Consider the following 12,701-nt stretch of genomic DNA (forward strand, 5'->3'; position numbering starts at 1 on the left):
AACTCAAAGCCTTCATCTGCCACCCTCAACCCCATATTTATTGATTCCCTGACCTCAGTTCTTCTGCTTTTTGATTTTTCTCCAGCGACTCAGCATTTCTTATTGTTCCTTAAATTTGCTGGATCCCCTCTTGCCACAGTTCTTTTATCAAATTGATTTTTCTTGGATTCTAGTTGATTCACAGTATTGTGTTAGATCAGGTATACAGCATAGTGAATCAGTTATGCATAAATGTATATCCACTCTTTTATATTATTTTCCCATATAGGTCATTACAGAATACTGAGGAGAGTTCTTTGTGTTATACACTAGGTCTTTATTAGTTATCTATTTTATATATGGTAGTATGCATATGCCAAACTCAATCTCCCAATTTATCCCTCCCACCACACTTTTCCCTGATGGTAACCTAAAGTTTATTTTCTACCTTTGTAACTCTATTTCTGTTTTGTAAATAAGTTTGTTTATACCATTTTTTTTAGATTCCACATGTAAGCAATATCATATATTTGTCTTTCCTGATCTTACTTACTTTCCTCAGTGTAATAATGTGGCTCAATGGTAAAGAATCTGCTTGCCAGTGCAGGAGATGTGGGTACAATCCCTGGGTCAGGAAGGTCTCCTGGGGGGTGAAATGGTAACCCACTCCAGTATTCTTGCCTGGAGAGTCCCATAGACAGAGGAACCTAAAGGGTTACAGTCCATAGGGTTGCAGAATCAGACCTGACTGAGTGATTGAGCATGTATGCAGGCAATATTCCATTGTATACATATTGGAGACAAGAGTGGAAAAAAGGGAAACCCCCTCCCACATTATTGATGGAAATGTAAATTGATGCAGTCACCATGGAGAACAGTAAGGAGGTTCCTTAAAGAAAACTAAAAATAGAGCTACCATATGATCCAACAGTCCACTCCTGGGCGTATATTCAGACAAAATGATAATTCAAGAAAATACATGCACTCCTTTGTTCACAGCAGTACTGGGACATAGAAGCAACCTAATGTCCATTGATGGAGGAATGGATAAAGATGTGCTACCTATATATATAATGAAATATTGCTGCAGGTTCTTAACAAATGGCCTTCTATTCAGATGGATGTCACTCTAATCGTCTATAAGCCTTTACATTCTCTGTGACATATTCTGACTACCTGATTCTATATCAAACTTCTATATCAAGTTCTATATCAATCTTCCCAGTCTCTAACACTAAACCCATTTCTGTTTTACTTTTTTTATCCATAGGGTTTGTCTTCTAATACATTTTACCATTAACTTACTTATTTTTGTTTCTATCCTCTACTGTAACATAAACTCCATGTTGGCAAGGAATTCTGCTTTGTTTTACTTACTATTGTATCCTCAATTCCTAGAACATAGTAGAAGCCCAGTGATATTTGTTGAATAAATAAATAAAATAAGAAATAAAAATGCCAGGGATGGAACTGTTTTTTGAGCTACAGAGCATTATAAAATACTAATTACTCATTACTATTATTATTCCACTGTCCCCGTGACCAGGCTCATATGCAAATCTACATTCACATACACAATATCTTTTCTTTGTTTCCCACCTCTATATCCTGTTTTTGTTTTGAGACACCATCTAATCAATTTCTGAGGCTGTTTACCTGGAGGCATATTTGAGCCTCTCAACCATTTAGTCAGCAACTCCTAACTCTTAAATTACATCATTTAGAACAGAGTCTCCATTTTAGTCCCCACTGCTTTACCCCCATCATCTTGAACTTTTTTCTAGACAATTGCAATAGTCTCCTAACAGATGACTCTGCAGTTTATCAAGAATACCCTTTCTTAAGTACTTTTCCATGACCTCAAATTATCTACAGAATGCTTCCTGCAGTACTTAAAGTCCTTCATTACTAAACATGACCTATGTTTTTGAGACATTATTTTTCATCACCCATAAATTGTTCTGTATGGCCCATTTCATTTCTTTATACTTCAAATTCTTATTGATTATTTACTGAGTCTGGCACTATATAATGGCCTTTAGCAAGGCACCATTTTTTCTCCCTTTCTTGATAGCAATTAGAGTTTGGGGGGAATGAGGGATGCTACAACTTAGCATTTCAAAAATCACCAAATGCAGAATAGCTATAGTTATAATGAACAGTCATTCTGATTTTTCTGGTTGAGACCTTGTTTATACTTGTTGCCCCAGGGTAATTATTAATATCTTCCTTCACTCTTAAGATCTCTCCCAGTTTGATAATAAATTATATAGTCTCTGTCTACAAGCAAAAATAATTTGAATTTTATCATGTGCTCTTTTCCTGCATTAACTACATGTACATGACTGCCTAAAAGCAAAGTTTAAGTCCCCTTCCTAGCGTTGGAACATACTTATAAATATCACACATAATGTTTGGTGGAGAAAAACTTAGATCTTATAACCTGAATGTCATTTCAATTACAATATAAAATATTTGTCTCAAATGCAATTTAGTAATCAGTGCCTTAGCATTTTTTTATTCTTCCTCTTCTCTGGAACGTCCCATGTTTATTCTCCATTCAGCTATATCCTGCCTACCTTTAAAATACTTTAGTACATCTCCCCAAATTTTCTTTGTCTCCATCTGTCTCTACTTGTGAGCTCTCCTTTTAGCAGTTATTTTCTACATCATTTATTTGGCACCTTTTTGTACACAGTGTACTTTCTTTTTTTTTTTAATTTCGGTTCTGTTGGTACAAATAGGCTGGTGAATTTTTCAAGACAAAGACTGAGACTTCTATATCTTTGATTCTATAGCACCAGCTCTAAGGCCAAATTTAGAATATACAGAAGCAGCCTATGTAAAAAAAAAAAAACAAAACAAAAATGATAGCAGTGGTAATGAGTGTGGAATTGATAGTGAATTTATTGAAAATGTAATAAGGTAAAATTATATGAACTTTGAGAAAATATCATAGTGTAGAGTAGGAAAAGTTAATTATGGATGTATGTTTTGTGAATGTGTGTGAACTGGAAGTGAAGTGAACTCAGTCTTGTCTGACTCTTTAGGACCCCATGGACTGTAGCCTACCACGCTCCTTTATCCATGGAATTTTCCAGGCAAGAGTACTGGAGTGGGTTGCCATTTCCTTCTCCAGAGGCTCTTCCTGACCGAGGGATTGAACCCATGTCTTCTGCATTGTAGGCAGACACTTTATTGTCTGCCCACCAGGGAAGTCTTCCTATGAACCGTAAAGTATGCTTGTTTTAAGTTACTTTGGGGCTGGAGGAAGAGGCTGAGTGAGAGAAGGGAAAGACATACTATATTTTATCAAACCATTAAGTAGAAAACGTGCCATCGTTTTGCATATTGCTAGTGGGAAAAGGTCAATTAAGCTATGGTGTAATGCTTTCATATCACTTAGAATGTGTATTTGATGTATATCAAAAGACATATTGACTGATGAATTTCTTCTATCTTGACTCATCTATATGTATATATATAAAATAAAGAATAAGTGATGTCAAATGTCTAACACTCTTAACACTCTTTTACACTCAGAGAGATCATCAATTGTAAGAGCATTTTTATATCAGACATATTTTAAAACTCTTTTAAAAAGGAAATATCTTGTTGAATAGACTTATAGGACAATAAGACTATTGCAAAAAGCAGCATCTGATGAATTTACTAGGACTTGATGAAAGGTAACAGATCCTAAATATTCTGAAACAATGGAGGGAAAATAATGGAATTTTGAATACAAACAAATGTAAAAACCTGAATTACAGCAAAGCTTTATGGAATTTTCTATCACTCTCATTGTCCAGCCGCAGAAGCTTTCAGTTGGGAAGTTTCAGTGAAGAAGAGAAGAGAAAATAAGATGATATGGGGGTATCTAATAGATATAGAGGCATGAAGTTCCAGCATCAGGGTGAATGGTTAAGAACTGAATACTAAAAAATGGTATTTACGTACAAGATTTCGCTTTTATTGCTGATTTCTCCTTTTCTTGGGCCAGAGTAGGAAACTAGAAGATTCTGCTTAAGAACTTCTGCTTTGGATCAACATCTTCTATTAACCTGCTTGCTGGAATATATATATGCTTTAACTGACCATGAGAAAGATTGTAGCCCCCAAAACAAACAGAATTCTTAACTATTTTTAGGATAGGTTGTGTGAGACTACAAAAAAGTTCAGTCTTTTGAAACTGAGTGCTTGAGCTGAGTGGATAAAATTAAGAAAAATAATTGGTCTAGCTTTGTTGCTGAACAGAAAATGTGGATCCCATTCATGTACCTTTTATGCATTGCTTTCTCACATTTCATCTTTGTACTGCTCTTGTGTTCATGTTCAGATCATTCATATTTTATTTTGAAACACTTTCATTTTCAGATCAGCAGTCCTGTGATCCTGGTGAATTTCTTTGCCACGATCACGTGACTTGTGTCTCCCAGAGCTGGCTGTGTGATGGAGACCCTGACTGCCCTGATGATTCAGACGAATCTTTAGATACCTGTGAGTAGAAAGGTTCTCTTGCCATTCAGATTTACCTTACATGTGAAACTAAATGTCAGTTGTTTTCATGGATGACTGCTATTTCACCTTATTCTTTTTTATTTTCCAAATAGCCTGAAAACTTAAAAAAAAAAACTTTTGTTTGTATTTCCTTTAAAATGACTATGTGAATGAGAGCATTAAATGTGGTTTTGTGTGAATTAACTCATGAAGGGAAGAAAATGCAAGGTTAATTCTTTCAATGTGATTGTATTACTCCTAGAAAAATTATACTTGAAGAAAAAAAAAATCCATTAAAACACAGCACTAAAAGGGAATAAAATCCTCTCCAGTAATTTATCTCACACATTTTGAGGCAGAGGAACACATACAAAGAATAATGAACTAATCAAGCTTTAGCTCCCATATTATTTCTATTAGTGTTTAGAGAGCTACACAAATTATTGAACATATTTTCCTTTGAACTTGAAAGATAAAAACTACATTTGTCCATTCATGCAGTGAAGATCTTTGATTTTATAATATCAAATTCAGAACAATTAATACACGAGTCTTAATTCTAATTGTACCGCTGCATGTAACTCGGAGTCCATTAAGGGTTGTGTCATGTGAAAAATGCCATTAAATCAAAATTGTAAGTAATAACAGGACTCACAGCTAAATCTTCTGCACTTTCTTTTGAATACCCTTTATCATGAGGAGTATGGAAAGTCTCCTAGATTTTCACATTGATAAATCTGGCATTACTAGTATCAGTCTTTACTACCCAGGCAAACAGGCATATCAGCTTATCAGTATCATTCTCAAAGCAACTACATAGTTCTGTGAAGTCAACATGGAAAAAAAAAAAAAAAAACAAACTCCTTCATTGTTATTGCTTGATATTACAGCGATAACAATTATGGTTACCATTCTCCACTATTATCTACTTGTTTATAAGTCCTTTAGATGGAAACAATATTTTGATGAAAGCAGAAACAATGCTTACTCACCATTTCCATGTCTCCTGGTGCTTTTAAAGTTTCTCAACATATGAGTTCTTGAATATCTACATTAATTGCCTTTTTTCAATTTGGATAGATCAGTTTTTTGGTAGGAAGGAGCTGCAGTTTACTGTATTTCTAATTTTATATCAATTTCATCAGTTTAATTCTGAAAACTTTTTCTTGACTCCTATAGCATAGATAATGCTCCATGCATGATAAAAGGAAAAAGTATAATAATAATAAGAAATAATAATAAGAAAATAAGAAATAAGAAAATAATGGATAAGAAATAAGAAAATAGTGGATAAATAAAATGTGGTAACTCCATAGTAAGATAGTATTTAACAATAAAAATTTGAAATACTTATTATACATGCTACCTGGATAAATCTTGAAAACATTATGTGAAGAAAAACAAGCCAGTCACAAAAGATCACATATGATGTGATTCCATTCACATAAAATATCCCAATAGGCAAATCAATAGAGACAGAAAGTAGCTAAGTCTCCAGTGGCCAGTGGGTTGGTGGGGATCGAGGAGTGTCTTCTAATGAGTTGGAGTCTCTTTGGAGGTGATGAAAATGTTCTAAAATTAGATTGCAGTGATAGTTGCGCAACTCTTGTTAACATATTTAAATACATTGAACTGTGTGTATTAAATGGGTGAATTGTATGGTATGTGAATTATACCTTAACAAAGTTTTTTAAAATGGAAAATGAGAAAAATCTCAAAATCATGCATATGAATGTGGGTGGTATAATTATGTGAAAGACAACAATAACAAAATACTCTGCCCATGAACAATATAAATAATTGGACTGTATTTCTTCTATATAAGAAGTGGGACCTAACTCTGTTTCAGTTTTAGGCTTCCCTTATTGAAGTGCTATAGAGGAGTTCTCTCCTCATTAGACGCAAGGAAAAATTGTCATGGCATAATCAGACTAAAAAGTTAAATTATTGAGTTTTGGAGGCTTGCATTTTTACCCGGATCGTATCACTCAATTCCTGATGAGAAACGTGACAGAGACATGAGATGGTTTGGTGGAATCCATATGGAGGAAGGCGGGTTGAAGGAGAAATGCCCTGAGACTTATACCTGTCACCGTGTAAAAACGATTGAGATGAAAAGACTCCATAGCCTCTCCTTCCATCCTGCTGAAGAAAAGACAATAATGATGTTCCCCCTTGTATTCAAGAGAGAGCTCAGGAGGAGAATCAGGCTGGAGAGGATTTGTGGTACAGAGAAGGTGCAAGACCTTGGTGGTCAAAGCTCAAACCCAGAGCAAAAGAGACTTCAAAGTGAATGCTAAAGTAGGTGGATGACAAATATTCCACTCCTCCTTCCACGCCAGCTCTTTGCCTCTAGGAACATGATCAATAGCCAGCAGGGCCACACTAGTGGACTAGACTTATGTTTGTCAGCTGGCATCTGCCCTGATTGATTATCTGTTCTGTGTATCAGTGAGTACAGACACTGAGTATGTGTCTCCACCACAATGTTTGGAAATATTTTGAATACCAATCTCGCCCAGAAGGTAAACACCACTTGTGTTTGGGGGAAAAAGGTAGGTCCTTCAATTCACAGAGATGAGGGGCTTTGGCCAGACTAAAGCCTCAAATTAGAAATTACATGTGGTTTCACTGAAAATAGAGAGAGACTTTCTTCTTCCTTAGCTTTTAAAATGAAATCCATGCCTGCTCAAGATATTTTTGCAATTTTAGGTATATAGTTGTTTTCCACAATGAAATTTTGTGTTTGACTTTAAATGTTTTCTCATTTTGGCCATTCTTACTGTACTCTCAGATATCAAAATTGCTGAATATTCTCAAGAGCAACACTACAAAAAAGTTCTTATACCAATGTAGTTACATAACAAAGAGAGAAAAATACTTTTTTAAAAACCTGGGTGTTTCATCTGAGTAACATATTTGGATCTACATTTAATTAGCCTGTCTCAGATAAGTGGTTTCAGTCAGTACCAAATGAAATCTGGACAAACACTGAGAAAAGGCTTTATGAAAAATATCAGACTTTTTCAGATTTAAATTTCTCAATCCAGATGTTCACAATTACCATTTTCCCTAATCATAGTGCTTTGTGATGTGTTGTTTTATAACATTCGTATGTAGTCATCACTGATCTACATAAAATAATTGCATAATTTTATAATTATATGACTGTATATACATTCAGTGTGAAAGATAAATACTAGAAATCAAACCTTGAAGACTGATTCTTAGGAAGGGTAATTTTGTGCTCAGTGTCTGAACAAAAGTATGTTATCTTTGATTTGAAGACAAAGTATGTTGTATCTACAAAATACTAGGTGAAAATCATTGATGCAATGCCTTATTTTTCCTAAATCCATTTACCCTTTAAAATGATAAGACCAATATAGCATAGAATTTATTATGACATTGTGAAAGCTCTGCTATGACAAAATTCTAACAGCGAAAAAAATGGATGCTATGGAGGAAGAGGAAAAGCTTGTCTTGTGAGAGGTTGATGACCAAAATGCTTTAGAAGGTATACATGCATAAAGAAAATACAAAATGAAAATCAAGTGAAATTGAGATATTTGGGGATCTGCAAGGCTAACAGGCACATAATTTCTTCCTCTTCCGTGTTTGTGTAGGCCCAGGTTGTAAGGGTATTTTCTACTATTCATGAGGCAGAAGTAAGCTTTCACTAACAGCCATATAAGGCCAAAGAAACCCCTCTTGAATGGGGTTGATTTACCAATAAGCTGATTGCATGTTGGGATGAGTTTTTTAAATATTAAATTAGAGAAATTTAATAATTTATATCCTTACCATTGACTATGAGAAATAGTTCTTTAGCCTTATATTAGAAATGAAAGCCTTTTTTCTTTACATTATTTGAAGTAATTTGTCAAGTATCTAAACGACTAACCATCTTTCAGGCCCTATGAAGCTGTGAGAATTGAAAATCAGGAAAATCATCATCTTTCTCCTTAGGGCTTTCAATCCTGTTGTTAGTCTAGCATTTTGTATGATGAGAATTAAAGTGAATAGTGGAAATGTTATTTGTGGAATGAAAGCTTGGTACCACCTGTGACAGCGAAGTCTTCCTGAAAAGCGCTTTTATTCCGAGGCATTCAATATGCAATTCCTTGTAGGATTTTCTGTTGAATGCTTAATGATACTTACTTTTCAACAGTGTCAGCAGATGTATGTTCTTTTCTGGAAATCTGATGTTTATATACTTAAGACTAGATTCTTCCTTTTAAGTCAGGAGGGTATTTGTTCTGATCTTTGTCCTTCTTCTTTATCATCCTCCACTAACTTCCTTCAGAAAATCATTTAGAGTCATTCTACCATAGAACATGATGTGGACTTAGTGACTCATTGACCAACCAGGGAGTGTAAAAATGGCATTATGGGAGGCTAAGATTTGCAAACTGGTTAGTTGTGATATTTTTCATATTGACTCTACTCTGTCCTGTCCTTCTGCAGGGACCAGTAGACTTTTTTCTGTAAAGGATCACATAGAAAATACTTTAGGTTTTACTGAGCTTATGTGATCTCAGTTGTGTATTCTTCTTTGTCTTCATTTGTTTGTAAAATAATTAAAATGGAAAAACAAACATACAAATAAACATTCTCAGTTTACACTCCATACAAAAATAGACCACAGGTTGCATTTATCTTATAGATTGTCTTTTGCCAAATTCTACTGCAGTGCCATAGCTAAACCATATCCACTGTACTCTCGTGAAGGTAGGTCTCTGTCCAGATCCTGCAACCATAGGAGCGGTGTAACTGCACACAGTGGGGGAACATAGCATAGAGCTTTTGAGTACCCACTACATATGGTACCAAACTCAGGCAAGATGGTATTCTCTGCAAGAGCTGGGTTTTCTTCTATTTTTGCATATCTCCTTATGTGTTAGGATTTCACTTGAGCACAGGGAACAGAAGAAAGAGCTCAGACAAAAGAGAGTTTACTTTTAGAAACTCATAGAAAGAAAAAAAGTGCCAAATTGGACAATCCAGGATTGATATGACTGCTCCAGAATGACCCCAGGCTTCCTGTGCCATTCTTAGCATGGAGCTGTCAGTCTTTTAGCCACAGTAGGGCTTTTCCACCTTCCCTAGTAAATAATTCCATTTCGGCCAGAGAGAGAGGAAAGAAAAAAGGGCAACAGCAAGTGCCAGCTGAGTCTATCTGTTTGTCAGGAGGATGATAACTTTTATGGGAAGCAAACTCAGTAGGTTTCTGCTTAGATCTTGTTTGCCAGAACTGATCACCTAAGGCATGAGGTACCGTGTGTTTCCACAGGGTTTCCCAAAATAAAATATATGGTCCTGCTAGTAAAGAATAACAGGAGACTAGATATTGGCCAGGCAGAGGACCCAAGCAACCTAAGCCATAATGCTCTCTTCACTCTCTTTTCCTCTCTTCATCTGTTGCAGGGGTGGGGGCAGTCAGAAGGCATGGTCTGAATCTCAGCTGCTTGACACCAAAGCCAGTTCCTCCAAATGAACATCTTTGCTCTTGTGCAACAAAATACTCATCCCAGGTCTCTATTACCTTATCTGTACAACGGACATGATAGTACCCACCCCACAGTAAAGTGCTTAAAATACTGTCTTTTCATAAGATCTCCTCTCCACTCAACACCCCCATATTCTATCTGTCCAGAGCTCTGACCAAGCGCCTTACCCTGAGGGTCTTTTGATAGAGCACCCTAATCGCCGCCTCTCCCTTTCTTACTGAAAATCAGTTTTATTTTGTAAGGTTGTGGCTAGGAGTAGGAGTAATTTACCATATACACTAATTCAAGTAAAGTTGCTAACAGTTTTTAGTACTTAGGCATATCACACTCAAAATTAAGACAAACAGATATAGAGATTATTGGGGGACAGATGACTTTTCCTAGGAACTCTTCCAACACATCATGTTGCAGAACTGATTAAAGTTAAGATATACAGCTAAAAAAACAGTTTAGTTCATAATATTGTTTAACTGACATGGCAGTCCTAAATGTGGATGTTTTCTCATTTTAAGAGATGAGGAAATTGAGTTTACAGTCTTTCTCTGCCTTCTACTTTGACTGTTATTGGTGAAAGCAGAGTTTGCATTTCTTTCAACTCATCCTTGTTTTTATATACACTCAGGTAAGGAAGAATCCAGCTCCTAAAAGGAACCCTTAGGCGACCTAATTTAAAAATATAGTGTCATTTGAAAAACAGACACTATTCCAGCAGAATTTTCTCACTCTGACTTTGGAGATGACCAGTTCTGACTGAAAAATGAAGTAAACACACCATGTCTCCTGTGTAATAGGAATAGAAGCATTTGTGAAAAATGAAAATGGCTCTAAGTTATTAGGGTTAGATGTGTCTCTGCTTGAACTGACCATTGCTTTGATTGTATTTCCATTGTTGTGGAGTTTGAGCTTTATTTGGATGGGAGGATATTAATGAACTTCTTATATTCATAGGCTGACCTTTCCCCTAGGATGAAAGGTAGAAATCCTTTTATAGTTTCCTTCTATCTTTCTTTAACAGAGGTCAGGGAAATAAAATAAAATTCAGGTGGGAGGATATTAGCAAACAGATACTGCCTTTTAAAAATAAATAGCAGAACAGGGCACTGAAAGGAGACTCTAGGAACAATAAAATGAATGGAAGTATGGTCCTTGTTTCTGAGTAATAGTGATTTAGAGGTCATTTTGGAATGAGCTAATATATGAGAGCTACAAAGCTAAGCTTTTCGTTAGGTAGAGAAGCTGAAATGATCTTGCAGATTAAAGGGAGCGCATATGAGGCCCATGAGAGCAGTTTATGTCTCTTTCAATTCTTTTTGTTTTGCTCTTCATTTTATTCTGAGGCTTCCCTCTTTTGCAATGAAGAGGCCAGAAACATTGACCCTCCTTTAATAATAAAGAGACCTCCACTTAAGAGTTGCTATGAAGGGGAGACCGGAAGGTGAGGAACCGTATAATTGTGAATTGAAAGGGCCTGTCTAAGGTTGGTTCATTTCCCCAGCACAGTGGGGATGGGATGGAGGGGTGACATTTCTCTTCATCCCACCCCGCGATGCGCTAACAGATCTCTGAAAGTCTGCCTCTGCCATTTTAAGCAAGTTTGATTGGAGGCAGAGGTGATAAACTGCGTGCACTACAATTCACAGAGGTGGAGCAAAAACAGCACTACAGAAGGCCTCGCTCTTCTTCAAGAAGTCACTGCTTTCTCGCTTTGATTCAAGTTCACAGGTCATAGGATAAAAAGGGACTCATGTCCCTCAGCCTGGACTGGAAACTATAAGGAATGAGAACTTTGAAATGATGTAAAATAAAGGGGATAAAGTAAAATTATTGAATTCTAGCGACAACTCTGATAAAATCTCCATGGCTTAAGGGATGAGGTACAGTAAACAAATGGTCTTGCAAGGCTCTCTAGGGACCAGGCTTAAGGCTGAGCAAGGAGCCTTCTCAGAAATGATACAATCCATCATTTATCCACAACTAATCTAGCAGTTGGGGTTGGGGATGAAGGCTTCTTACCTTTCATGGGTGAATAAATTTCTTCCCAGAGGATGTTTTATTCTTTATAGTCAGTGTATAAAATTTTCATTTGACTTTCACTTAGAAGCGCTTTTGAAATGACATATTTTGCTAAATGAAGCACTGAAGGATGTTTTGTTCTAAGAACTTATTTAATGGCAGTGGCTTTTTTCTCTCTCCCTTCCCCCATATTTTCCATTATCCTTCCCTGAAAGCAGGTTATAAAACCCTACTATAATATGCCTATGGAATTCTTAGGGCAAACGTATCATCCTTCTACTAATTACTGTATTGGCCCTTTTCAGGATGAGGCAGAATAATTGATTTGGGGTTGACTATTTTAAATTAAAATTTCTGTAATATTAGCTTTTTTGATTTGGTGGGTAGGAGAAATTGCTCACAAAGAGTAAGGTTCATGAGAAGATGAGTTAAAGACAGGGCTTAGGTGGCAGTATACAGATTCAGTAAAGGTAGCTTATAGCAATATACTCATCTTGAATGGTTTATTTGTTTTTTCTTTCCTTTTTTTATAACTTTTCTGAAAAATCATAGAGGGAAGAGTGTGATTAAATTTTACTTTGCTCGATCAAGGATCAGATAAGAAAGAGGAGAATCTCTCAGTTTGCACAGATCTTTCTGGTACCAAACACCAAGATAGAAAACAAATAAGTAAATGCTTCTCAACAACTTTGATGGTGT

At 36.0% G+C, this 12,701-nt stretch overlaps 1 protein-coding gene across 1 annotated transcript in view; it reads left to right on the forward strand.

Annotated features, from left to right (window-relative positions):
* The window catches only part of LRP1B (LDL receptor related protein 1B), a 2,070,284-nt gene that overhangs the window by 342,313 nt on the left and 1,715,270 nt on the right, over nt 1-12,701 (forward strand). The window contains exon 2 of the mRNA XM_043894665.1: nt 4,357-4,479. Coding sequence (XP_043750600.1) covers nt 4,357-4,479 — 123 coding nt within the window. The remainder of the gene's footprint in view (nt 1-4,356; nt 4,480-12,701) is intronic.

Source organism: Cervus elaphus, chromosome 33 (assembly GCF_910594005.1).
Source record: "Cervus elaphus chromosome 33, mCerEla1.1, whole genome shotgun sequence".
Lineage (NCBI taxonomy): Eukaryota > Metazoa > Chordata > Mammalia > Artiodactyla > Cervidae > Cervus > Cervus elaphus.